Source organism: Simochromis diagramma, unplaced genomic scaffold (assembly GCF_900408965.1).
Source record: "Simochromis diagramma unplaced genomic scaffold, fSimDia1.1 OVJJ01000753.1, whole genome shotgun sequence".
NCBI lineage: Eukaryota > Metazoa > Chordata > Actinopteri > Cichliformes > Cichlidae > Simochromis > Simochromis diagramma.
Window position 1 is genome coordinate 6,327,089 of NW_024387523.1, and position 26,382 is coordinate 6,353,470.

Genomic DNA, 26,382 nt, shown 5'->3' on the forward strand with positions numbered 1-26,382 from the left:
TGAAAGTCAATTGGAAACACGTCGCTGTCGATCACTTCAGAGGCGTTTCTTACCCAGTTCGTAGGAAAACTGCAAAGGCTCCCACTTACCGCAACTATCAGCTGGCAGAAAGCACTAACTGCTCGCAATGCAGGTAAAATGGATTATCCTTCGGAACAAATGAGGCCCCTGTTGAGAGCAGTGAGTACCCGCACAGCACGACCCAGACGTCCGTTGTAACTGTGCGGCTCTTTTGTACGTATTTGCCCCTCGTTTGCCAGGTAGCGCTACAAGTATCAGGGATGCGTGGGAGTCAGTGAGGCACCATCCGGCGAATGCTATTGTTAGCCGGCTTTCTATTTGTGTCACATGCCGTAGCTGCAAGTTCTCTTAGAAATTTATTTACCATCCCGGTTGTTATTCGCATAGCTGGAATTGGTTTGCTTTGACATAATTGGTCTGCTCGGTTAACTTATTACCGTTATTAAGAACAAATGATATAAAAAAAAAATTGACTAAATCAGTTACTTTGTTGACAAAGTGGCTTACTTTAAGAAACAGAATATTTATATGGTTACAAGCATAAGGCTACTTTATCATGCTTGTAATTGATGACGGGTGACTGTACAGGCAGTTGTGCATTTTTCTTCTCACGTTCAACAAGTTAACCTGCCCGTTAAAATGAAGCTATGTGCCCCAGCTCCGCAAGCGAGGACATCTGCCGCTAGCACGTCTACAGAAATAAAACCTCGTTTGCATATCAAATGCCCCCAGAATAGAAAGCCGCTTTCTGCTGTGATGTTTCCGTGTCAGGAAATGCTGCTAAAGCTTACTGTAAAGGTGCAGCTCGACAGGAAAAAATAAACACGTAAGTGAAAGGAAAAAAAATGCACAGCGTCAAGAGAGTCAGGACCACCTCTCGACTATTTGATGTTTAAACGCAGTTGTGGGCGAGAACAAGCTAAAGTCGCACATCTGTTGGTGTTAAAGATAGGAGGATGATAAGCGCATCAAACACACAGTGCTGCTTTCAAGACCCCCTCCCAAAAAGAGCTAAGTTTAAAATGCAGGCAGGGTGACTGACGTCATGGCTGGTGTAGGGTTATACACTTCTGTCTTTATGTGGCATGCATGTTTGTGCGCGTGAGAAAGTGTGCGTGCAAGTGAGGAAGCTCAACCACACTAGCCGTACAGTGAGAATGACTTGTCAGCTATATGCGCACTTCTTTCCTAGACACGGAGGTCAGAATGTGCTCTGACACTAGGCCCCTTTGTGTGCTTACATATTTACATGACCAATCTCAAGAACATACCATTGGTGAGCTTTGAGTCGGGCAGTGTGTTCGGTTCAGCTACCATCTGTATGATTAAATGCATGAATCTGTTTCAACAAGCTGCTTATGGTATTATCAGGCTTGCTGTTTGACCACTGCTATTGTTGGGAGGCTTATTGAAATGTGCTTAAGCAGTGATAATCTCATTTAACTGCGACTGAAGACTTAGCAATTGTTTAGTTTGGCCCTGGCTCTTGTTCATTTAAAACGACTTGCTGTTAGAGTCCCGCAAAGTATGCACACATTCTATGTTCTGGCACAGAGCGGTCATTATTCTCTTGAGTTTGTCATATACAGTAGACTTGGGAATAACAAGACACCCCACGATATGATGCTATCACAATGCTTCACTCAGGATACGATATTATTGCGATTTTTAAACATTTTGCAATATGAGGATTATTGCAGTAATATATATACTGCAATCAACTTTTTTTTTTTTTTTTTAAAACTGCAAATTATGTCTTCAAAGTTAGACTTTGTCAGTATGTTTTATCCAATTGGATGAGTTCGTCTCACTTCAGTTATTTATTTACTTTTACTGAAAAGAGAGATTGTCCTGCATGCAAACACTGTCACTAAAACCAGCCATAAATGTTGCCTTAGGACAGCCAGTCTGCTACCAGTCTGACATCAGTGTGATTGAATACGGTCAAGTTGGCAATTACATGCATTCTACTTCTGATAAAACAGCAAAAAGTGTGTAATACCATCAAACTTCAGTCAGCACAAGTTGAAATTGTTTCTTTGTAAGGAGTTTGCTGTCCTATTATTACTTGTGTGACTTAGCCATTAGCTTCCTCTGAATGAGGAGGTAGCTTTGTCGTGCTAAGTCTGTCCAGTGTTGGATGGTTTTTTTGGTTGAACCAATTGAACTTACGTTTGCTAGGCTAACGTCTAAGGATCTTGGAAAGAAAAGCGTCTGGACTTCTCCAAGTTTCCTTAAAGACATTTCACCTCTCATCTGAGAAGCTTCTTCAGTTCTAAGAGCAATCAGGGGAGAGTTCCAGATTTTAAGGCCTATGGGAGTGTCCCATTGATCCTCTACCTAATCACATGAGCCAAGGTGTGAAAACAGGTGCAGGTCACAATCAGTCAAGGTTTCGGGTGAACCCATTGTGAAACCTAGCCTCACCCTATCATGTGATTTACTAAGGTCAAAAGGCCCAGGATGTGAGTGGGCGTTAAGGCGTCTGGGAAGGGATCACAAAACTGGATTTTAGATGGCAGACAGTTGGTGTCGTAATATATTCTGCTGATAAGCTAGTTTCTTCTCAGGCAGTGTTTGTGGTATTTATAGGGAGGCCTTTGCATGGGTTTTACTTCATGTTTAATTGACCAGCCTCAGTGCTAGAGAATGTTTTTATTTTTATGGCAGAATAATTTTATGATTGGCTATATTTTGCATGTTTGATCTTTATCATGAGTATATAGCCTTGAGTCTATTTCACCTGTCATTGGGTGAAAGATGTGGTACACCCTGGACAGTAGAGCAGGGTGATGTGACCAAAAATATTTATCACGATATACATTTGAAAATTTGCGATAACGATATAACTGACGATATAATTGACACTAGACAAAATACTTTACAACTCCACAACTTTATTAGTGCAAAAAACACCATCAATGTATTTTCACTTAAACAAGCAGCTGTTTTTTCCATTAAAGTTATATAAAAATTTAACAGTGCAAATGCAAATTCCTCACTGACAGTTTAACCAAAAGGCATTTCCAGTGGAAATTGGCCGACATATCCTCAGCATAACCATGTATAATATCCACAAAACTTAAAAAGAGGTTATACACACACAATACGGTAATATTATGTTGAAGCACAGTACGTATCACTCCGCGAGGCTCCTGCCTACAATAGCCGTAATGCTCCGACAATCCATCAAGCGGTGCGGGTTCGTAGCTTAGTAAAGTCGTACTAAAATATTTGACAGATTTTCGAGTGCCGTGTACGACATAAAATCGCTTCGAAGTCAGTAAACACAACCAGAATTCATACATAAGGCACACGGGATTATAAGGGGCACTGTCAATTTTCAGAAAAATCAAAGGATTGATTTTAAGTGTGCCATATTTTCCAAAATATGGCCGTCGCTAGCATGCTCTACCAAAAATAGTGCTTTGTTGTGTATCTGATGGACGAAAGCTAAACCAATTCCACACCACAGAAGTTGCAGCATTTTTACAAACCAATTCTGGTTCATCCGTTTCATTCAATGATCCGCTTTCGCCCTTCTCATTCTTCGTCGCCGCCATGCCTTTTTCCGCCATGTGCATATGAAAACAAAGGCACTGCGCATGCGCGTTTTACCCATATTCTATCGCAATATTTAATTTTCTTATTGTTGCCCAACATTATACCGGTATTACCATGAACAGTATGATATGGCCCCAGCCAGCCCTACTGGACAGGTTGCCAGTTAGTCTATCACAGGGAGGATATCTCAGGATAGATAATCATTCACACTCACATTCACACCTAGGGCTGCCACGATTAGTCGTCTAGTCACGATTACGTCGACTATTAAAATCGTTGACGACTAATTTAATAGTCGACGCATCGTTTGAAGCTTTGTAAGATCCCAAAAGCTGCAGGAATAAGTAGTAGGATTTAAGAGTGTAATAATGGACTGAAACAGAAGATGGCAGCACTGCATGTACAAGCTGCCGTTAAATCCCGAAGAAGAAGCTGTGTCCCAGAATTCATAGCGCGGTGCAGCGCACTTGTCAACAATGGTGGCAGCTAGTTAGTTTTAATATTACTCTTATTATTCTTTTTGGGTCACAAAATAAAGTTTAACATATTTTCAGGCGAGAATGTAACTGTATAAACCTCAAATATCTGCTCAGTTTATCAAGACACCACATATTTTCAAAAGCGCTCCGACGTTTTCGGAGACGTCTGTTACCCACTAGCTCGATAGCTAGCCAGGGGCAAGGCTCACTAGAGCCCGTGAGAACACCGGACTCCCAGCTAATCGTTTTGAAACCCACCGCTGTCTTTCACTACTCAGGTTAAACATATATAAGTCACTTAGATAACTTAAAAATGTTATTGTTTGGCTTCTTTTTAGTATTTTATTTGTTCCTGAGTAAATCGGTTTGGCTGAGAAATAAAGTTATAGTTTTTACACGGCTGAATAAACCTCCAGCAGACAACTGATTATCAGAAGTGTGAGATGCTCGAGAATATACTCCGGTGTCCTGTTATATTTTAGATAGCAAGGAGCAGAGTTTATTAAACTCCACCGAAACAACCTGCAAATGTCATTAAAATTGAATAAACTATCATCTTGTTTTTATTTTTAGTTAGCACATACCTTAAACACTTCAAGCTGTAAGCTAATGATAGTTATATAAGAGCAGATGCATGCTGGTGCAATAAGCTGTACGTTTTACGTCCAATGGATGCATGGTCTGATTAGTCGACTAATCTCAAAAATAATCGCCTACTAGTCGACTATCAAAATAATCGTTTGTGGCAGCTCTATTCACACCTATGGCCTGTTTAGGGCTGCCAAATTAAAATAACTCATGCATGTTTTTGGACTTGGAGAAGAAGCCAGAATACCTGTAGAGAGCATGCAAACTCTACACAGAAACACAAACTCTACACAGCTGGTGGATTTAAAGAGAGGATCTCTTGCTGTAAGGCAGCAGTGCTAAGTCCTTTGTATCATAGCAGAGCTATAAATACTATACCAATAGTTTAAATGTCTTGAAGTGTATAAACATATTTATTGAGGAAAAAAAACAACAACAAAAAACATCAACCACAAATTGTCTACAAACTAAACTTAGACCATTGGGGTTTCCCTTTTTTGTATCTCGTCCATTTTGAATATTGCGCCTAATAAATCCAAATGTGCTATTATTACCACCCCGATTTCTGTTTTTGTTTATTGACTGCACTGATCCACTTCAAAACTACTGCTAGAGGAAGTTATTAATATTGATCACCTGTTAGATCTATTGTAATGCAGTGTTCTGCTTGGAAACCTTGGGTCCTGGCATTCATGTAGATTTTACTTGTACAGTCCACCTAAATAATGTTTCAGACCAAGCACCCTGTGATGACAGGGGTGTTTGCCATCCTGTTATAGTTAGAAGGATTTGAGAAAGAAAGGAAGGATAGAATGAAGAATGAAAGAAAAAAAGAATTGCCTGCTTGGGTCAGGATCACAAAGACTTGTTCCACTGGTCTTGAGTGGTAGACTGGTCTAAAATTGGCTCTTAGATCAGCTTGATCCAGCTAAGCTTCCTGATCCAGCACTACCCTGGGTGGAGTAAATGCTGTGTCTCAGAGGTTCTTTCTTTCTTAGAAGCAGAAATCATAGAAAAGCTTAAAGAAATTAGGTGATTCCATAACAAACCGACAGGAAAATTAATAATTTTAATGGATAGTAAACCTGAAGATTTCCAAGAAAATCAGTCCCAAATATTCCTTTGATTTAGTCAATGTGGGGATTTGATTTTTTTTTAATTTACTTTTCTCTTTTAGTAAGCAGTATGCTTAGACTTTGTAGTCTTGATTAGCATAGGAATTAATTGATGCCTTTTGCATTTATCGGTAGTAGAAAATCAAATTCTTTCACATTTTGTGTTTTTAAACTGACACAAAAAAGCAGCATTTTAAGCACTGAAAACTGTATGTTACTGGGTAAATGAGGCTTGTAGTAAAAAGTGATTTTTAGTCCCCAGTTCCAGGAGAAAAGCAGTATATAGGCACCACTCCATTTACTGTTGGCTGGCAATGTAATCTAGGGTGAACAGGAACATAAAAATGAAAGTTGGGCAGGCTGTCTTGAATGTCTCCTCGACATTTCTTGAACTTTCTAGCAAGGAAAGTAACTGTTTTATATGATAATTTTATGCATTTGAATAGAATTGAAAAAACAAAACAAAAACATGTTCTCACACTTGAAAAGAGTAAGAAGCAATTTTTTCTTAATTCAGTGAGATAAGTGATTAATAGAGTGACCAGTCAGCACCTTACAGTTGTAAAGCTGACATGGGGGTAGAAAGCAATGCCATGACAGGCAGAAATGTTCAACATTTAACATGTGACACAGAAATGACAAATACAGCTGGAGAATTTATTAGGTACACCTTTAATTCTTCGTGGCACAGATTCAATCAGATGCTGAAAACACAGATTCCTCAGAGGAATCTGTGTTTTCCATGATTTGAATCTCCTGTTACACGTCTTCTGTGCTCTCTTGGATTGAGATCTCATGACTGTGGAGGCCATTTGAGTACAGTGAACTCATTATGTTCAAGAAATAAGTTTAAGATCGTTTGATTTGTGACATGGTGAGTTATCCTCATGGAAGCAGTGGGTACACTGTGGCAAAAAAGGAATGGACATAGTTAACTAAAATGCTCAGGTAGGCTGTTGTGTTTACTACTAATTGACCACCTTTTAAGGGGCTCAAAATGTGCCAAAAAATATAACCAAGGCCATTACACTAACAGCGGCAGCCTGATCTGTTGACCTACCATCTAGATGTCAGTAAGTTTTTCACATCTTCTATAGTTAAACTTTTGTAAGCCCATGTGAACTGTGAAACCTCAGTTTCCAGTTCTTAGTTGTTGTGTGGTCTTCTGCTGCCTTCTTCCCATCTGCCTCAAGTTTTAACAGAAATGCTATTCTGCACACCTTGGTTGTAATGAGTGGTTATTTGAGTTACTTTGTCTTCCTATCACCTCAAAGCAACCTGGCCACTCTTGTCTGACCTCTGCCATGAACAAATAATTGTCAGCTCGCTCACTGGATATTTTCTTTTCTACGATCATTACCTGTTAACCTTTAGAAATGGTTGTGAAGGAAGATCCCAGCAGATTAGCAGCTTCTGAAAATGCTCAGCTCAGAATGTCACCAACAATCATGCCACGTTCAAAGTCACTTAAATGACCTTTCTTCCCCGTTCTGATGCTCTACATCTAGACCACATCTTCATGCCTATATTCTTAAATGCATTGACCTGCTGCTATATAATTGGCTAATTAGGTGTTTACCTTAAAAAGAAATTGAACAGGAGACCTAAATGTCATAAATGTGCTGTTTATATTTCCTCAAGAACTGGGAACTGGTGGGTGTTTTTCTTTTTGTCTTTCGCAGGTACCAAACAGTTAAATAATTATGGCAACTCTAATATAAGAATATATGTTACTTGTTGCCAGATTTTAAGCTTATGCCTCTCCTAAAAACGATTATGCTGCGCAACACTGCTGGATGTTGCTGTGAGTTCAGTTTTGCAAAATCTCATGTTCTCATTTCCTTTAACCTCAACTCAGTGTAGGTTCAGCCATTAGATGTCACTCTTTCTATTTGCTTTCATGTGTACTTTAAATCCCTTTTTATGATACATAATTTAATTTTAAGTTTGGCTTCACTTTGCCATTATGGTTTTCTGGTTAGTCTAGTTTAAACTTTTAATAGGGTATCTCTGGTGTGGATAGGGATCCTGAGGGCTTCCTTGAATTAAAAAATAGACCCTTTTATTGCTGCTCAGGTTTCAGAATTATGGTCTTTTGCCCTGATCATAAGCATGTTTGTTATATACAAGCAACAAATGGGTCACAGTTCCTTGCTAAATTACAGGTTGTTGAAAAACATGACCAACCTTGAAGCTATGATAAGGATTTTGAATGTCAAAGGCATTTGGAATCTCGATGATTTGAATACACAGCAGTTTGCCCTTTTTCAGTCCGTTGCACCCAGTGAGGAATGCCGAGCCCACACGTGTGCTTGTTTCTATTTATCTGTGTTGGTGGTGTCTTCTAATTTGTGACCTGAATACCTCAGCGGGTGAGCATTTGTATGTCCTCGAAATGTGTGTATGTGTCCTCTGTGTGATGGTGTGTGAGTGTGTTTTTAAGCTCTTGGCTGGGCAAATAAAATATTCATAGAGGCATGGTGGGATTGGCTGCTGTGCAAAGAGCGGGCTGACAGGGTAGAGCAGAGCACTGTGTGTTCTGAAGCAGCTCGCTCCCTCTCTCCCTTCCTCCCTCTGTATAAAGAGATGAGCTGAGGAAGAGGGAACAGACGAGTGCGACACCGCCGCGCGTAGCTCCTTCTATAGCATAGATAACGTCAGACAGAAGGAACTGGTGAACATCCCTGGTGCCGTTGCTTTGTGGATGTTTTAGTCTAAATGGATGAACAGAACGAAGGGGAACATGTGCTCACGGTACGTCTGATCCTGTGTGTATTTGTGTTTGTGTTCCTTACTGTCACCGTATGCTCTTGATCCAGCAGCTCTGAATTTGCTGCATTTATGCTGTGTGTTTGTATTGATGTTGGTTTTTCTGGTTGTGTTCTTCTGCGGTGCAGCGGTGTAGTGGTCTGTGCAAATGAATGGGGCAGGTGGTCCGTACATTTGACCAGAATGAGAAAGGCAGAGGTGTGAGGATGACAGGGATAAGGTGTTTGAGGGGGCAAGCGGCTGTTATCTCATGAGATATGCCTCTTGAAATGGAATTATTTCCTTCCTACTGTTTTAATGGCCTCAAGCAGCACGAATGAGAGAAAGACAGACAGTCATGGCTGCTTTAAGGAGCGGGACAAGGAGAATAGGAAGCAAGAGAGGAGAGAGGAAAAGTACTGTCGGGGAAAGGAGGAGGTAGCAGGATCCAAACAAGGAGCATGCTGTCAATAGAGATAATGTTTATTGACTGAAGGGAAATTAATTGAAATGCTGGTTTTCTGCAATCTGGATAAAAGCATGTATGGCAAAAAATGATACTCTGAGCAATTAGTAAAAAGGGGGTCGTTAAACTGGGTTGGATGCACAGAGGGAGGAAAGCATTTATGATACAGAGAGAGACTATATTTACATTAATTTCTTTTTATTTATTTATTTTTAATGTGTCTGTGTTTGCAGGCTCTGCATAAATGGGGGTGTTTGTTCCATCCATAAAAGCTGTTGGTTTTTAAATTTACTATCCATCCAGGTCTTCAAATAACATGATTTAACTAGAGGTATTAGGAAATATTAGGTGTCTATTAATAAACATTAATGGCTGTTAAGGTATGGAATATCCTTTTAAATATTCATATTCAGCGAACATTGACAAATTGGGATGTGAAAACAAGACCTTTTTAAGGTTTAAAAAGCAAATTTTTAATCTCCAGTGACCAAGTCAAATAATCTTTGAAATAAGAAAGTTTGAGATGATCCTAATCAAGATTGGAGTTGCCTGCAGATAGTGGTTCACTGAGGAACATGCCAAGTACAAGCAACAGAGATCTATGGAGCTGCCATCATGTAACTAAATGGATCTAAGGATTTGCTGTTGATGTCTTGGCACTGTGCAAAACCACCAAGTCTTACAGTTAATTAGTCATATTTGTTCCTACTGTATAAAACTCTTCATGTAAACATTTCTGAAATGACTGCCACTTCACAAGATTCTCCGGTTGTTTCTTTGTGAACCTTGTGATGAGAGCTGGGTCTCTAACTACCACCCAAATAGCAATTTTAGGTAGACAGGTCCACAGTGTTAAAGTACGAAAGCGTCTATTTCTTACTATTTAGGGGGTTGCTATGAATTTTTCCCTCATGGTAAGATGATCATTGTATAATTCTAGAGGTCATTCATTTCAAACTGCTTGTACTGTGGCCCATGTCACTCTTCATTGTGCATTGAAAAGGTGGCAATTTTTGGCTGCCAACGCAATCTTCACCCGTTACATGACCGATATGACTTTTTGTCAACTTGCAGTCTTGCTTTGTGTTTAAGTTAGTTGAATGGTTGTGATTTTTACATAGCACACAAGATCCAGTACACATAGTAATCAGAATAGGACTTTAAAGGAGATGTCTGAAGATGGCAGCACCACTGGAAGGAGCCAAGAAGTGAACAAGGAGGTGACCTTGAAGTAGATACTGGCCAAATGTAAATAGTGCATTCTTTTTTTCAATGGTCACTGAACTTTGTGATCGGACTTCATGCGTGCACTCACTGAAAAGACCACTAGAGGGTCCCTTATCCTCCCTTATCTCTACTCTTGAAAAGAGAAAAGAGAACAATGTATTAGGTATTAGACATAATGTGGATTGCACAACACTGGTCACTATATTCTTCATTTCCGGTTAATACTTGTACAGCTGCTGTTATTGTGTATATATTTATTTATATTTATTCATACATTCTTATATAGTTCTATATTGTGTATTTTGTTGCACAGTTATTTTATTTTCAACTTTAATTTATATATTTTATCTTATTCTTTCCCAGTTAAATTTACCCTTCATTCTAATTTGTGTTGTACAGTTATTTCATTTTTAACCTTAATTTATATTTTATTCCTTCCTAGTTAAATTTACCCTTTTTAATTTTTCATATTTATTTCCTATCTTATTCATAGCCTTTTCCTTTTTTTGTTTTCTTTAGGTCACGAGCAGTTGTCCAAGCATTTCACTACATATCGTACTGTGTATGACTGTGTACGTGACAAATAAAATTTGAATTTGAATTTTGGTCTATGGTTACATTAGTTTTCATCAAAACATTTGGGGGGCAAATGGAAATTCAGGACTTTTTTTTTTTTTTCTTATTTATTTATTTTTTTTAAAAGACTAAAAGAAACCAAGTACAAGAATGAATAAATTAATTAAAATATATATATCAGTGTATAAATACAGGAGGTACTGGCCAAAATAACATCACTACTGTTAGAGATATATCAAGTTAAATACTTACACTATTAAAAACCTGTTAGGCAGACAGGGTCATAATGTTGTGCCTCATTGGCGTACTGTACCATGGAGCCCACTTTTTTTTAAGCAGCCATGTGTCTCAATTTTATGCGTCTCTAATTTTATTGTCCCAATCAGAATATATTTATTTATATTTAATATTTGTGCTATGGTGTTATAATTTGAGACAAATCGGCAGTATACATTGCCATCTATAAGCTGCATTTGTGAGACAGAGATAGTATTCTGAGGACAGGTTTCTCACTATGTACTCTTGCGTCATTTCCTCTTCTTTGGATCAGATCCCAGTACAGCAGGGTTGGCAAAGAATTAAGATTAGACGGACCAAGGTCTGTTGTGTTGTTGGGTGGTTGTTTCATTCACTGTCTGTTTTGCTGAAGAGGTGTTTGGCAGCCGAGCCGTTATTTTACTCCCTCACAAACACAGTAAAAGAAATGAGGTCAGCCTACACGTTGTTAATGATGAAATTAGCTTAAATTTGTTGACGGCTTAAAGTGAAGCAATGAATCAAATAGAATGAGAAGACTTCTTTTTTTAGTAATCTGTTAATTAGATTAATTTGTTTGCTAGTTCCATTGGTGTTTTGTTACTGAGGAGTTTAGTTTTTAAACTCGTGCTACTTTTAATAAGTTTCAAGGATTAAAAAGATATTTTTTTTGTCATTAGTCACATTAGTAACATTTGCACAAAACAAATGCAGTGTGTTAGTTCAAACAATGTGTCCAATATTCTAATTCAACTGAGGCTGGAAGTGCAATTTAAGGTAAACCTTACAGTAATATATTAATATAGAGCACAACTAACCAATGTTTAGCAAATGCTGTTGTATTGTATTTACATCTTGATCGCGTGTGTGTGCGCGCGTGTGTGTGTGTTTGTGTAAGTCACCCTAATTTCCTAAAAGAAAATCTTGAACAATAAATGAATATTTGCTGGTACATTTTGCCTTTATTTTACCTTTTGATAAATCCCCTTCTAAATGGTGAGTTCATACAGATTGTGTGCCTAGTTCATTGAATCAACACAAATGGCTTTTGTTTACTCTTAAAGCATGATGTGAGCTGTAAATCTCCACTCGTCCATAATACTGACTGCACATTGGTGATATTACCATGTAAACACACAACACACCGTACCAGCCTTTTATTGTTAAGAGTTAGAAAAGGTAAAATGCGATTTGATAGATATTCATAACCGATAAATCATCAAATCTTTACTAGCAGCTTTGTTAATTATTGAGCTGGATGATGACCAGTATCACCTAGCTGGATGAAATATTGGATTTATATTGTTCATTGATTCAAAACTGAAGCAAAACAAGCTCAAGTTGCTTTGCTTTTAGACTCTTATAGACTGCACACATTTTTATTTTAATGATAAAGAACTTTACGCTATAGGTACATATGTTGGCCAGATGCAGCCAGAAACACATCTGTCTTCTGTTAACACCCCTACACTGATGACATTATATAGTGACTTTTTTCACTCAGCTGTCTACTCTTCTGGTCTCTGAGTCCTCCTCAGTGACACTGGTCATTATGGCTACAAAGCACAGCTGTGGTTGAGCTGGAGGAGGAATAAAGCCCCTCGCCCCCCAGCCTGGGGATTGTGATTGACAGTGTGGGGTTTATTTTCGAAAACGCTATGTGACATGTTGCATCATGGGTTCTTAAATTGTACCAAGCAACGCAAGGTCGAGGGCACCAAAGACATGTTTAACACTAACATGCATGTAACAGTAAACAACATACTCTGAATGCATGACAAAGGGGGTTTGTATACAAACTGTAGTTTATGCAGTAAAATTAACAGATTTTATTATAATGTATGAGCCAAATAGCTTCACATGCCTTGCTTGTAAACATTGGTTCATGTGATTCCTGAAGGCAGCGGCATCCATAGTGTTAACTAGACTGCTACCAGAATTATTTAATAGAATTTTTGAGACAGTTCTTCATAAATTAATATCTCACATTTTATGCTAGTTAGATTTCATATTCAATCTGAAAAATATCTTTTCATTTGCTTTGGAAATTTACAGTAATTCTATATACAGAAGTGGAGTGCCTTTTATTATTGTATTACAAGATTTGGATTTTTTTAAATGAAGCTCACTGTTGAAATGAATTGCAAATTTGGCTCTTGACCTTTAAAAGGTGACTTTAAAACAGGCTGAGTATCTAATTTCGAAGTTGTGTAGCTACTCGTATGAACATGGAGAAAAAACAGGCAAGCTGCTAGCTCATCAGCTACGACAAAGAACAGCTAATCAAGCTATCCCTGAGATCCGGAATGACCAGGGAATAAGGTGCACGGATAACCAAGGTATAAATAATAGTTTTTTTAAATACTATCAGACTTTATACAGCTCCCCCCCAGCTAAGGATGACCTGGCACTAGAAAATTTCTTTGAGAAACTTGATATCCCTTCCTTAGGAGACGATGCGGCCACCAGTTTGGAGGAGCCCATTTCTAATGCTGAAATTGACATGGCCATGTCAAAGGTAATGTATTGGAAACTGTTATTTCGCCTGATGCTGAGAAAGCGTTTGATCGGGTGAGATGGGACTTTCTTTTCCATACGCTTGAAAAATTTGGCCTCGGGAGTAATTTTGTATCCTGGATAAAAGTATTTTACTGTGACCCTGTAGCGGCCATTCGGACCAACAATAGTCTGTCCCCCTTTTTTTTTTTCAGCTTCAGCATGGCACACGACAGGGGTGCCCTTTGTCACCTCTCCTTTTTGCCATCACGATTGAACCGCTAGCTATTGCTCTGAGACACTGTTGAGGTAGAGGGAATACGTCGTGGGGATGTCGAGCATAAAGTCTCTCTTTATGCCGACGACATGCTCTTGTTTATTTCCAACCCTTCAAATAGCCTTCCTAAACTTTTAGATGTACTTAAGGAGTTCGGGACAATTTCCGGATATAAGGTGAATTTCGGGAAAAGCGAGGCAATGCCTTTAGGTACAATAACCGGGGAACTTTCGTCTATTTTAGCACCTTTCAAACTCAGCTATAACAAGTTCAAATACTTGGGCATTTGGATTACGCAGAACCATAGAGACTTGTATAAAACTAATTATCTTCCTTTATTGTCTAAGCTAAAAGAGGATTTTGGAAAGTGGGAGTCCTTGCCTCTTTCGCTGGGTGGTAGATTAAATATCATTAAGATGACTATATTTCCTAAATGTCTATATCTTTTTCAGTGTCTTCCAATTTTTTTTTAACTAAGTCATTTTTTAATAATCTAAATAGTCAAATCTCCTCCTTCATTTGGAACAAAAACCACCTAGGCTGAAACAGAGTGTATTACAAAGACAGCAGAGCGCAGGAGGCTTAGCACTCCCAAATCTTTTGTTGTATTACTGGGCATCAAAAATAAGGGCATTATTGTACTGGATAAAAGACCATGATAATTTATCATCATCATGGGTAACACTGGAGCAGCTGTCGGTGAGTCAATCCTCCCTGATGTCTTTGCTGTGTGCCAGATTACCTCTGGCGGGACAGATCTCCAGCTTCACCACGAATCCTCTTGTTGTCCACTCACTGAAATTATGGTATCAGCTCAGAAGGCACTTTAAACAGACTGAACTCTCTCTTAATGCACCACCGCATAGACATTGCATGTTCTCCCCATCCTTAACAGACAAGGCATTTAACATATGGACAAAACTTGGAATAACATCAATGACTGCTCTTTTCACGGACAATATCTTTTCCTCATTTGAACAGCTGGTGAACAAGTTCAAGATCCCTCAGTCACACTTTTTCAGGTATCTACAACTCAGGAATTTTGTTGCTTCTAATACTGAGTGCTTTCCGTCCTGTCCACCTCCATCCCTTTTGGATGATATTTTGGATTTTAAACCAAATGCCAAGCGGGTTATAAGTGATGTTTATGAGCTGTTAAGTAATTTTAGGCTGTCCACATTGCAATCACTTAGGGAACGATGGGGAAGTGATCTTGGCCAACGGATTGCAGATGAGACTTGGGATAAGATAATCAATAGAATTTCTTCGTCATCTATTTGCCTTAAACATGTGGTGATTCAGTTCAAAGTGGTTCACCGTCTCCATTGGTCTAAAGCTAGACTGAGCAAAATCAAGGATGGGTTTGACCCCACATGTGACCGGTGCAAACGAGAGCCTGCTTCCCTATTTCACATGTTCTGGGCATGTCCAAAACTGGGTAGCTTTTGCACTGAAAAAAATATGTTGTTGGATTTACTTAATTCAATGGTGGACATTTGTTGCACACAGATGTTTTGCTTTGGCAGCAACTTAAACAATTGAGTTAAATTAACACAATTTATTCATGTTCAATAAACCTGTGCAATTTGTGTTGATAAAATGTGACTTAAACATGTTTTGATGAAGTAATTTGAGCTCTTGAAATATTTTAATCCTTCACAATTTTCTCACTTTATCCCAACACGATTCAATAACTTTTACCCAATACTACTTGGTCACTTAAATGCTACATGTTATCTTCAAATTACATTTTGCTATTATATTCTAGTATCAAATACACAATTTTCAAATAGAGGCCTTATAACAGATTGTATTGTTCTCTTCCAAGATGGTTGCTGGCATCCACCAGTAACCTTTCAAAACAAAATGTCTAATTTCACTGCATTGACAGTAGGTAAAGAATTAAACTGACATTACTCCTCCACTGAATCTACATAAATCAACAGTTAAATAATGTCAGTTCTTCCGTGTTCTCTGGAATCAATCACAGCAAAGAAATTAGACTGTTTCTTTTGAAAAATGTTACAGGACAATACAAAACATTCTATTTAAGGCCTCTGACGTCAAGATTCAGTTAAACAACAATTATAACTAAACAATTTGAGGTAATGTTAGTTTCCATTAACATTAAATTAGGTTACTGAATTGGCAAACACCTTCCTATTAACATTACCCATTTTACCCCAATAACTAAAGAAATTAGCACTTGCAGGTCAAAACCTTTATTCAAGAGATGCAAAAATAACATTGATACAGTGACTGTCAAAAATTACAGCACTAATCATACTGTGACATCTTGGTTCAAAACAGCACACTTAGAAATATTCAACGTTCTTTACTTCAACTGAATGAAACTGAAAATACCATTTCACACGACCCATATGGGATATTTAGACTGCATAACTGTTCATGCTACATCTCTTCACTAGTAAAAGAAAGAAAAAATACAAAGAGAAATTTAAAAATGCTGCCAAAATGCTGTACAGAGCAAAAGGAAAAACAAACAACAACAACAAAAACGGCTCGTCCTCATGGCAGTTGCAGAGTATATAAAAATGAACCCTGCGATCTGTTCCTGGAATTGAGCTTCAAAAATGCAGCAGAACAAGTGTGAGATTTAAATGTCCTCTCACCTAGAGCTGATCAGCTTGCATGCATAACAGTGAGCTTTCCTTGCAGGAGCAGTTTTGTCTTAGTTGTGAGCTTTTCTTGAGAGCTGAGTTGCATCCAACTCCATTACCACCCTTTGAATCACCTCAAAAGTGTAGCAGAGCTGTGATGGGTAACTCATATTGAAGGAATAAAAAAGGTCCAAACAGCATGGCTACTGCAAAGGTCACGTTATCCAGATCTTGAAGAACTACTATACCCTCGATGATGATGCCAACATCAGTAAAGTCATTGCCTGGTGCATCCTCTGGAGACAGATGTTCATTGTGGTTTTCTCAATCTGTGCAGTGGCCTCAGTCAAGTCCTGGTTAAACACAAAACATTTCTTTAAGATTCCTTTTTAAACTCATCTCTTTTGAATCTACCAGTTCTAATGTTAGAGTAATTTAAACCATAGTAAATAGCTATAGCCAAAGAGTTGCCTGCCATGCTGCCATTCATGGTCTAACAGAGTTTCTAAGACAGAGTGAAAAACATAATAATTTCAAATGCTTTACATTAGTTTTTGTTAGAAAGACACCAGCCCATCAGAAATCCAGGTTATGTCACTCAGAAGATGTTAGAATTTAGACTTTCAGCCCCACAATTTGGTTAGCTGTTGGTCATTTTTTTTTTCAAACAAAAGCTAATGTAAATATTGGTGGGATTTTCCTTTGTTCACTAGAATGACAAATTTAAAGTTTTTTCACACTGATGTGACCCCTAATATAGGGGGGTGGGGCCTCAAGGGGGGGCGGCCGAGTTCACTACCAGGCCTCATGTGAACTTCAAATTATTAAAGAGGACTACTGGTCCTAACCAGTCCAATGAGGATCAAGTGGATAACTAAATGCATTTTTAAATGTTGCAAAGCCACAATCTACTCATAAAACACTCACCATGAACTCCTGCACCAAGATGTTGCAATTGTCTTTCACACAGATGCGGAGCACTTTGATGAGACTCCCTTCGAGCATTAATGTCATCCTAAAGTATTATAACAAAGAAAACAGAGATTTGTGAACTTTTCAGTAGCACAGAAGAAAATGATCCCAGACAAAAACTTAAACCAGTCAACATGCAACACCAGCATCTACAAAGAAATATCAAAAGTTCCTGTTTGACATCAACTTTATGGATATATAGTTTCCAGAACATTTATTTTTTTAAAAAGATAAATTTTTCTCAGTGGGCCAGTAAATGCATAATGAAAATTATGGCATCCTTTCGGTGGAATCAGTACTCACGGGTAATAGTTGACTGTTTCAATGGATGCAGCATAAAAATCTTTTACTGACCTAATGCAATACATATACACTTTGTAGTTAAAGAATTTTAAAGTTCTTACTGTCATCATGGCAGCTACATCCTTTAGCTTTGTGCCCTGTTCCCCCGATCACTTTGCAAACACTTTCAGCAGACTGTCAGAGAGAAACTCAGCTCCGTCAGAAACCTTGACTGTAAAGGCATGGTTGGGATGCACTGGAATGCTGCATTTTATCTGAAATGACATAAAATTATTTTGAAATAACAGCAGGCACTGTGCTTGGTTAATCAGTAATGTTTTGTTGAATAAAAACTGTGTTTCCAGATCTTATGGGATTAAAAAAATACAAAGATGTTTGTTTCTGATTTGCAACCCAACAACCCACAAGTTACAACCTCATTTTAGTTCAAGTGTGCATTAATGCGAGTCCAGTAATCACCTTTCTGACAATACATACAGGTTAAACCTATGGCAGATTTTGGATTTCTCAGTTGTATTAATAGGGTGGTCTATTTGAGTATGCATGCACCTAATAATTATAAAAAACCTATTATAATTAAGTTACAGAAACCTTAAGCGAAAATAGAATATACTTTCTTACCATAACACCTTGAACCCACAATCCATCAGCTGACTCCTGGTGAAATGCAGAATAGAGGTCATCTCTCAATGTGCAGCAAAAAAAAAACAAAAACAAAAGGACAGCAGGTGAGGGCAGGAGGGGTAGGGATGTAAGCTAGCATAATGCCACTGATGATATTAGCTAAAGCTGTTCAATGTCCAAAATCTCACTAACACCACGGTGCAGTAAATACACAATGTAACTGAAGAGTCAGTTGGCAAATCTATTCACACAGAAAACCAAATTATGTTATGAGTGCCTCGTAATTAGGTTTAATGTGATATTACGGCTCTTGTGCCAAAGACAAATTCAAATGAAAAAGCGCCAATTCTTTGACAACAGATAAAACAGCAAATAAGCTAACGGCTCTTTTTTAGCATGTTACATGGCGGCACTCTAGACGTTTAACTACATTTGGCTGAAATATGGTAAACATTAATTCAAAAAATCAAGACATACCAAAAAACGTAGAGTTGGCTGCTCGACTTGACTGAGATGGATGCATTTTTTAAACCACGATCCAAAGCCCGCGAGATGAAATCACGCGTGGTTTCACGAGATTTAACGTTGCTATCTTATTGACTTACTTCACCTGAACATGATATGAACAATTTAATACACCCTTTCTGCATATCATGTAGTTTTTACACTATATAGTTACATTTATCTTTAAAACATGAGGCAATTGTGTTAAATACATGCAAGATGCTTACATAAATCCAAGAGATGGCCAGTCCCTTTTTTTCAGTGTGGAAAAGCATATTTGAAACCATTTCCAACATATTTGGTGTTCCAAATGCACCCTGCCCGTTTATAGCTATTTTTGGGGTGACGCTTTGTGATGCCAGTCTTTCCAAATCACACTCTGATCTTCTGGCCTTTTGCACTCTTTTGGCCCGTAGAATGATATTATTGAAATGGAAAGAGCCACTTCCACCTGTATATGGGCAATGGGTTAAGGATGTCATGTACTATACTCAGCTGGAAAAGATCCGCTACACTGTAAAAGGTTCGGTTCGGAGGTTTTATGACACATGGCAACCTTTTCTTACTTACTTTGAAAGATTAAGTCCGGATACTATCGCTTAGTGTGCGTGTGAGTGTTTGGTTTTTTTTTGTTTTTTGTTGTTTTTTCCCTTGCTGTTGTTCATTTATTTTATTATTTACTTTGTATCTGTAATTTTATTTTATTTTATCTCTTCTTTCCTCTCTGGCTGGGTTTTAGTTACACTGTTCTGAAGCAATTCTTTGTTCAATAAAAAGACCTTGATCAAAAAAAAATAAAAAAATAAAAATAGGGTGACTTTAAAATGTTAGTCGTCTTTCGTTTGCTAAGCTTAAGCCTCTGGGGATGAAAAATTAAGCCATCACACATATGTACTAACATGAAAGGTTCCACAAATGGTCTTTAGTGGCCTCAAATGGCCACAAGAGACTAATTGGCATCCCTTTAGGCAGTTATTACACTTGGTTGTAGACACGAACAGCTGCAGACCCATGCACGGGTAGTCTGCCCAGTTATAGTTCTCTGACATCCGTTTGAAGTCTGCCTGAAGGGCTCATGTGTAGGTGCGGAGTAAAGTAAAGTCTCTCAAGGCAAGTCTGCGATAGGGACGCCATTTTACAGAAATTCTAAATTCAAAATATAATTATTAAAAGGTCATATTAAATCGCTGACACAGCAGTGGAAGACTATTTGTTAATGTATATCTAAAGATATTTTGTTGAAAGACTGAAGTGGTTTCTTAATACTCTTCTATAATTTCCGTGAGGTATAGCATATATAACATTATGCTAGCTTAAGCATTTTAAAAATGTTAGCTGTTATAAACATATTGGCCTTTGGAACATAGCTGATTGTATAACAGTAATGTCAGCTTTGTCAAAAGAAAAAAAGTAAGATGATTTTTAGGATAAGATAAGAAGGATAATACTGAAAATATAATAATGTTAAAAATATTGTTGGAAGTTAAATCGAAACTCATTTACCTTGAATACTTTGATCCTTTCAGGGTGCTGGTTATTTAGCCGGCTTATTAAACTGAAAGGTTTTCTTCCTTTGTCCAAAAAGCACAGTACCATCATATTATGGTATTAAGTTTTTAATTGGAGCGCCTTGTTTTTGCAAGATGCTAAAAATTCTAGCGACACTATCAGATAGAGACCCTCACTTCCACGCTGATCACTGCATTTAGTGCTTTTTTTTTTTTTTTTTTTTTTTTCCAGGTAATTAACAGCTATAAAGTTTTTGACACAAACAAACAAATATACAGCTGATCTGTGTGCAACCTATAAAATTGCTGAATCTGATTCAGTAAAAGGACTAGATGTTACAGTCCCTGATAATGCATTGCTTTAAATGGAGAGAATCTTGAAGGATGGCTGTTAAGAGGAAAGACAGCCCAGAAACTTAACAGCAGCACACATTGTTGTGTGTCTCAACTTTCGGTCTTTTACCCAAGCTAATATGCCATCTTTTTTTCCCCTTGATTAGGTTTAGGGATTAGAGATCTGATCTAGATTATCATATTGAAATTTGGACACATTGTCAGTAGTGGACCTTGGATTCATTGGGTGCTTCGACAATTATCACTAGACACCCTCATCCAAGGAGGCCCTGCCAGGGTTGATCAGGCCCCGGAGTGTGTCACTGGTTTATATTAAATTGTTATTTCTCTTCTTCTTTCTTCTGTTTAGTTTTGTACAGTTATTTTCTCCTATCTATTCACTGCAACTGAGAAATAATAGTTAGGCTCTATAAATACTAAAGAGGTAACTTCCTCAAAGGGATAGAAAAGATTATAGAGAGAAGTAAGACAAAAAGACAAGAGAGGAGAGCCGGAAGGGGTGCGTCCAATCTGGCTTCCCACACCTCCCCGCCGGATCAGGAGGTACGCTCTACCTCCCCACTCCCTCCCAGAAAAGGGAACAAGAGCAGAGGGGAGAAGAGCGGAATATTTATTTATTTTTTTCTCTCGCGGTTCGCTTACTGCCTTAGCTGCCCAAATGATGTCAGCCCTTTTTAGCCATAGCCAGTGACTGGTCCTCTCAGCAGTGTTAGCTAATTCTCTTATAGCCTGCCGTTGCGCCTTTCCTCTGATCCCAATCTCTCTTAGCAATGTTGCTGTTTTACTGGCAACAAAGCCCCTGCACCCCACTTCCACCGGGCGCACCTTGATCCTCCAGCCTCTGTCCTCTGCCTCAGCTGCCAAGTTGTCATACCGTAGCTTCTTACGCTCAAATGCTTCCTCAAATGGTACCGTCAGCTCATTGATGTATGCAAGTTTTTGGGCGCTAGACCAAAGGACGAGGTCTGGTCGCAGAGTAGTTGTTACAATCCCTGTGGGAAAATTAGCCTCTGATCCAAGTCCACTTGCATCTGCCAATCCCTGGCAACCTTCAGCAGGCCCAGGTCCGGGGTTGAGGGGCTTGCCCTCGACTTGTCTCCCTCCTGGACAAATGTTGATGAAAGCCAACGATCCTCTTGGTTCGTGAAAGGTTGAGCGTTGATGGATTTTCTTTTGCACTCAACTTTCTCTGCTAGACACCTGAGGACCTGGTTGTGTCTCCATGTGTATCTGCCCTGAGTAAGGCTAGTCGTACAACCAACCAAGATGTGCTTGAGTGTGGCTGGGACTGTACACAGGGGGCAGGATGGGTCCTTTCCAAACCACAGCTGCAGATTTATTGGGGAAGGTAGCACATCGTATGTCACATTGATGACGAAACTTAGTCTATTAGACTCCATTCCCCAGATTTCCTCTTTTCCACACTCTCCCAATTCATCCAACGGCCCTGCTTGGCCAGGGCTACGGCTCTCGCATGTCTGGCTGTTTCCTCCTGTCGACGCACCTCCTTCACCACCATTTTTCGATGTTCAGTTGCCACCGAGGTGTTACTGCTCCAAGACCAAATCCTACTCTGCCCTGTTGGACGTGACCCACCACGTCACGATGCCAGAGAGCAGATTTGGCCTGTAGCACAGATGAGGTTGGGGTCCACTACCTCCCCGTTGCTCGGGTGGGAGCAGTGCCTCTCACTATGGGGTCCCGGGAGTCTGTGAGTGCTAGTTGCCCTGTATCATTAAGGTCTCTGTTATACCACCATCCCAGGCTCTTTATGGGCTTCTCTAAGACTGTTGGAATTGGTTCTCCACCGATATAGAATTGCTCGGCTGTCAGTTTTCCTTTTATGATGCAGATGCTGTGAGATTTACTTGGCTTAAACTCCATTCCTGCCCATTCTATGTTTTCCTGGAGCTTCCGTAGCAATGGCCTAGTTCATGGTTTTGTTGTTGTAATGATGGTCATGTCATCCATGTAGGCTCCAATGGGAGGAAGACGAAGGCCACTCTTGAGTCTTTCACCTCCCACTACCTACCGAGATTCCCGCATGATCAACTCCATTGCTATGATAAATCCCAGAGGGGAAATCGTGCAACCTACCATAACTCCAATTCCCAGGTGCTGCCAGGCTGTGGTGGTGTTCTCAGCTGTCACACAAAACTGTAAATCCTGAAAGTAGGTCTTGACCAGTCCTGTGATATGGTTTGGTACGCTGAAATAGTTGAAAGCCATCCACAAGATCTGACCCAAAGGCGTTGGCAAGTTCTAAAAAGACCACATGAAGGTCTCTTTGTTCTTTCTTGGCAGTTTGAATCTGGTGCCAGATGATGCTGGCATGTTCCAGATATCCTGAGAAGCCTCGGATGCAAGCCTTCTGCACTGATGTGTCAATATAGTTGTTTCTTTGTAGGAAAGTAGATAATCTTTGGGCCAAGACGCTGAAGATCTTTCCCTCTAAGTTCTGCAGGCTGATCTGCAAAACTGGCTGATGGATGAGGAGTTCTTCTCCTTAGGGATGAGAATACCTCCTGCTTTTCGCCAAGCCTTTGGAATCACTCCTTTCTGCCACACTACCTTCATCAGCTTCCACAGGTATTTGTGAGAACTCGTGGGGTGTTTTTATTTAGCCTATATGAGATTCCATTAGGTCCTGGGGCTGATGCTGCTCTTGCCTGCTTCACTACCATCTCCACTTTACTCCATGTAGGCAGTCTTATGTCCATTTGGTGTTCAGGTGCCTGGATAGGCGGCATATCACTTGGAATGGTAACTGGCTCATGCCTCCGATCCTCAGAGTAAGTTTTCCTCAGATGATCTTCCAGGTCTTTTATGGGCATTTTGAGGCACCTGCTCTTCTCTTCGACAAAAAGGCCCTTAACAAAGTTGTATGGGTGTGAGGTGTTCTGCTCTTCGCAGCTTAGTAAGTTGTTGCCTTATTTCCTCCTGCAGGGCAGTGAGTTCCTCCCTTTCTGTCTCATAGGCCCTCCCCCACTGTTTCCTCAGTTGTCTTCTCTCTTTCACTAATCTGTCAATTTCCCACTGTTTCCTGGACTTTACCTGGTTTAAAGGGCCTTTCTGCTGTCTCTGAGTCTTGTTCTTTACCCCAAATCGCTCGGCCCCATAGCTGTAGATGATGGTTCCCAGGTTCTCCAACTTCCTTTAAACTGGACCCATTTGTTCATCTAGTATAAGAGCCAGTTCCGAGTTAATGGTTTCCCACTTTCTTTTCTCACTGGATCTGGGCCACATAATCTGATCTTTCCTACTTTCCATCTTCCTTTCCCTTGCTGGCAGTGCTTGGCTAGACTCAGTGTTCGAAGATTCTGTTGGCTGCTTCTGTATGAGCTCTGGGCTGGAACATGGTGTTGATTGTGGCTGGCTTACATCTGTACACAAATGTGTTGCTAGCTGTTGGTGGCTAAACTCTAAGCTAGGGGCTGATATTAAATGGCCGGGCCCTGTGCTAGAATCTAATATTGGGTGTGGCTGGCTAAGCTCAAGTTTGGGAACTGCTACTGGCTGGATTTGACTGAGTTCCAATCAGGAGACTATTGGGGGGTCTGTATGACAATGAACTTCGAACGGGGTGCTGATACCCTGAGGACTGTGGGGATTCTCCTGCCTCTGGACTTCAATTTGACTTACTTCTTAAAAAGTATGTGTCAATGCGAGACCCCTTTCTCAGCTCGTTGAGGCACTTCTTCCTGCCTTGGTGGATTTTAAGGCCCATGTCAGTTGTTAGTTTTGACCAGTCACAAATGCAGTTCTGCAGAATTCTTTCCTTTCCATTGATGGTCCATTATTTGCAATGCTGGCTGATCGTTGGTTACGTTCCGTGGTTCATTGCCATTAAATCCATACGGAAAGGGTCTGCGAGAGCAGACCCTAGGGGTATCTTTTCCTTTGAGATTTCTGTAGTAATATTGGGTTTACCCAAGTACGCTAAAAAGCGCTGGGTCCTGCTGGTATGAGGTGCTAACCCACACCAGCCCCATTAGGGTCTATTCCCTCCTGTCAGCAGTCTTTCCAGTCTGTCATCTGGTCTTTCCCTGATTGTCAGCTGCTCTTTCGCAGCGGTCACTGGATCACCCCAGAGTTCTGATTCAGTAAAAGGACTAGATGTTACAGTATGGGACAATAACAATATGGGAGAATTGGATATGGCTACTCTCTAGTGTCCATACCTGTAACAAATGATATCCGCAGACAAGATAATACTGATAAGAAAAATAATGCTTGGAGGATCATTGTCTTTGCTCCTGGCTGATCAGATATTTGCAACACCTTAGTTTGGTTGATATTCTTTACCATGGCAACCAAAGTGCCTCACCCACGGCTCCCAGTTGGGGGTTTTCTGCACCTGGCAAAAAAACAGTTAGCTGTCCAATTTCTCCAAGAGGTATTGGGTACATATATTTAGCCTGCTTTTTGCTATCCAAAATCAGCCTTCCATTTAATATCACAATGAATTATAGATGCAACTTGTCTAGGCCAGCTAGCATTAGCTAATCTCCTTAGCTGTACCTTTTCCTCCAAATAGTCACATCTGAATAAAACAAACAAATATAAAAACAGGATGTCAACAGCTAAATGCCAAACTTCCGTCTTGGATGTGTGGCACCCACTTAGTTATATTTCTTGGCACTTTTTGATCACGAATGACAAGGAGAAACCCGTTCCAGTTTAGTCACTGTTGGTCACTTTTACTGAACCTTCATGCTGTGCTGTTTGGAAAGAACAGCAGTTACTAGAGAGACACAGATTAATTTCTTGCTGTGCTTCTCCCTACGCTGAATCATTACTGCTCCCCATCAAGGCACTGCCAGAGAGCAGTGTGCCTCATTATCGTATAAATTCACCAACAACTGAGAAACACGCAAGCTCCCAAACTTATAAGTGCTCACACAAGCTCAGTCACAGATGGCATCATTCATTGTAGGTGGAAATGTGTGTCGATATCTGAATGTCATTAAAGACGCATTCATACAAGTAGGCCAATAACGGACGAGGGAGAGCAGAAGAGTATGTGCTTTCCATCAAAATGAAAGAAACTAAGTGTGAATAGCATAGATGACTGAGATGCTGTGGCACACAAGGCCGTGATATCATTCAGGTGTCGTGTATCTTTCCAGCATATGTCTAGCATCACCTTTTGTTTCCACTCACTCCTGCATGGCAGCTGTGCCTCTCTGTGATTGGCTGAAGGGGTTGACAGGCTCCTCCAATTGGGAATTGTATTGCGTCAAAGTGTTTGTCCTTAAGGCATGAGAGCAGATGATTTGTATTTGTTGAAATGTTTTCTTGTTATGCGTGACTTACATAAGATACTGAAGGTCACATATTTGTGAAGTCGCAGAAAAATAATTATATTACAAATATAATAAGGAATTAGATTAATTTAAGAGTTTTGGTTGCTATAGTCTGTATCCTTTTCTCAACCTTATTTGTATAAAAAAACCTGAAAGAAAATATATTATCCTAGCTACAAGGATTGGTTTATCTCAGACCTAATACTGGGTATCTCTGTTTTGTATCAGCCTGACAGTCAGAGCTAGGATTAGCTCACTCTTTGAGTCTATATGCATGTCTGGCTAAAAAAAAAAGCTGTTCCTTCCTGATCACGATACCTTTTTATAGTTAATGTTAGTTTTGTCAAAAGTGAAACTGATTGAAAGTGTTTGAAACTG

General features: G+C 39.6%; 1 protein-coding gene and 1 long non-coding RNA gene across 14 annotated transcripts in view; one reads left to right on the plus strand and one right to left on the minus strand.

Annotated features, from left to right (window-relative positions):
* Positions 1-26,382, plus strand: part of LOC120726429 (sodium bicarbonate cotransporter 3-like) — a 55,818-nt gene continuing 29,436 nt past the window's right edge. For 6 of the 13 annotated variants that reach the window (XM_040020008.1, XM_040020006.1, XM_040020001.1 and 3 more), the window contains exon 1: positions 22-180. In XM_040020008.1, the coding sequence (XP_039875942.1) occupies positions 139-180 (42 nt within the window). In that variant the 5' untranslated portion in view covers positions 22-138. Of the gene's footprint in view, positions 181-5,901; positions 8,522-26,382 lie in introns of those variants that run through there. The other 7 variants (XM_040020007.1, XM_040020012.1, XM_040020013.1 and 4 more) reach the window with 4 other exon arrangements.
* On the minus strand, positions 16,105-19,026 carry LOC120726434. Its single transcript, XR_005694320.1, has 4 exons — positions 18,330-19,026; positions 17,810-17,962; positions 17,361-17,448; positions 16,105-16,786 (listed from the first exon to the last, which is right to left on the minus strand). It is a non-coding gene; the product is annotated as an uncharacterized LOC120726434 (long non-coding RNA).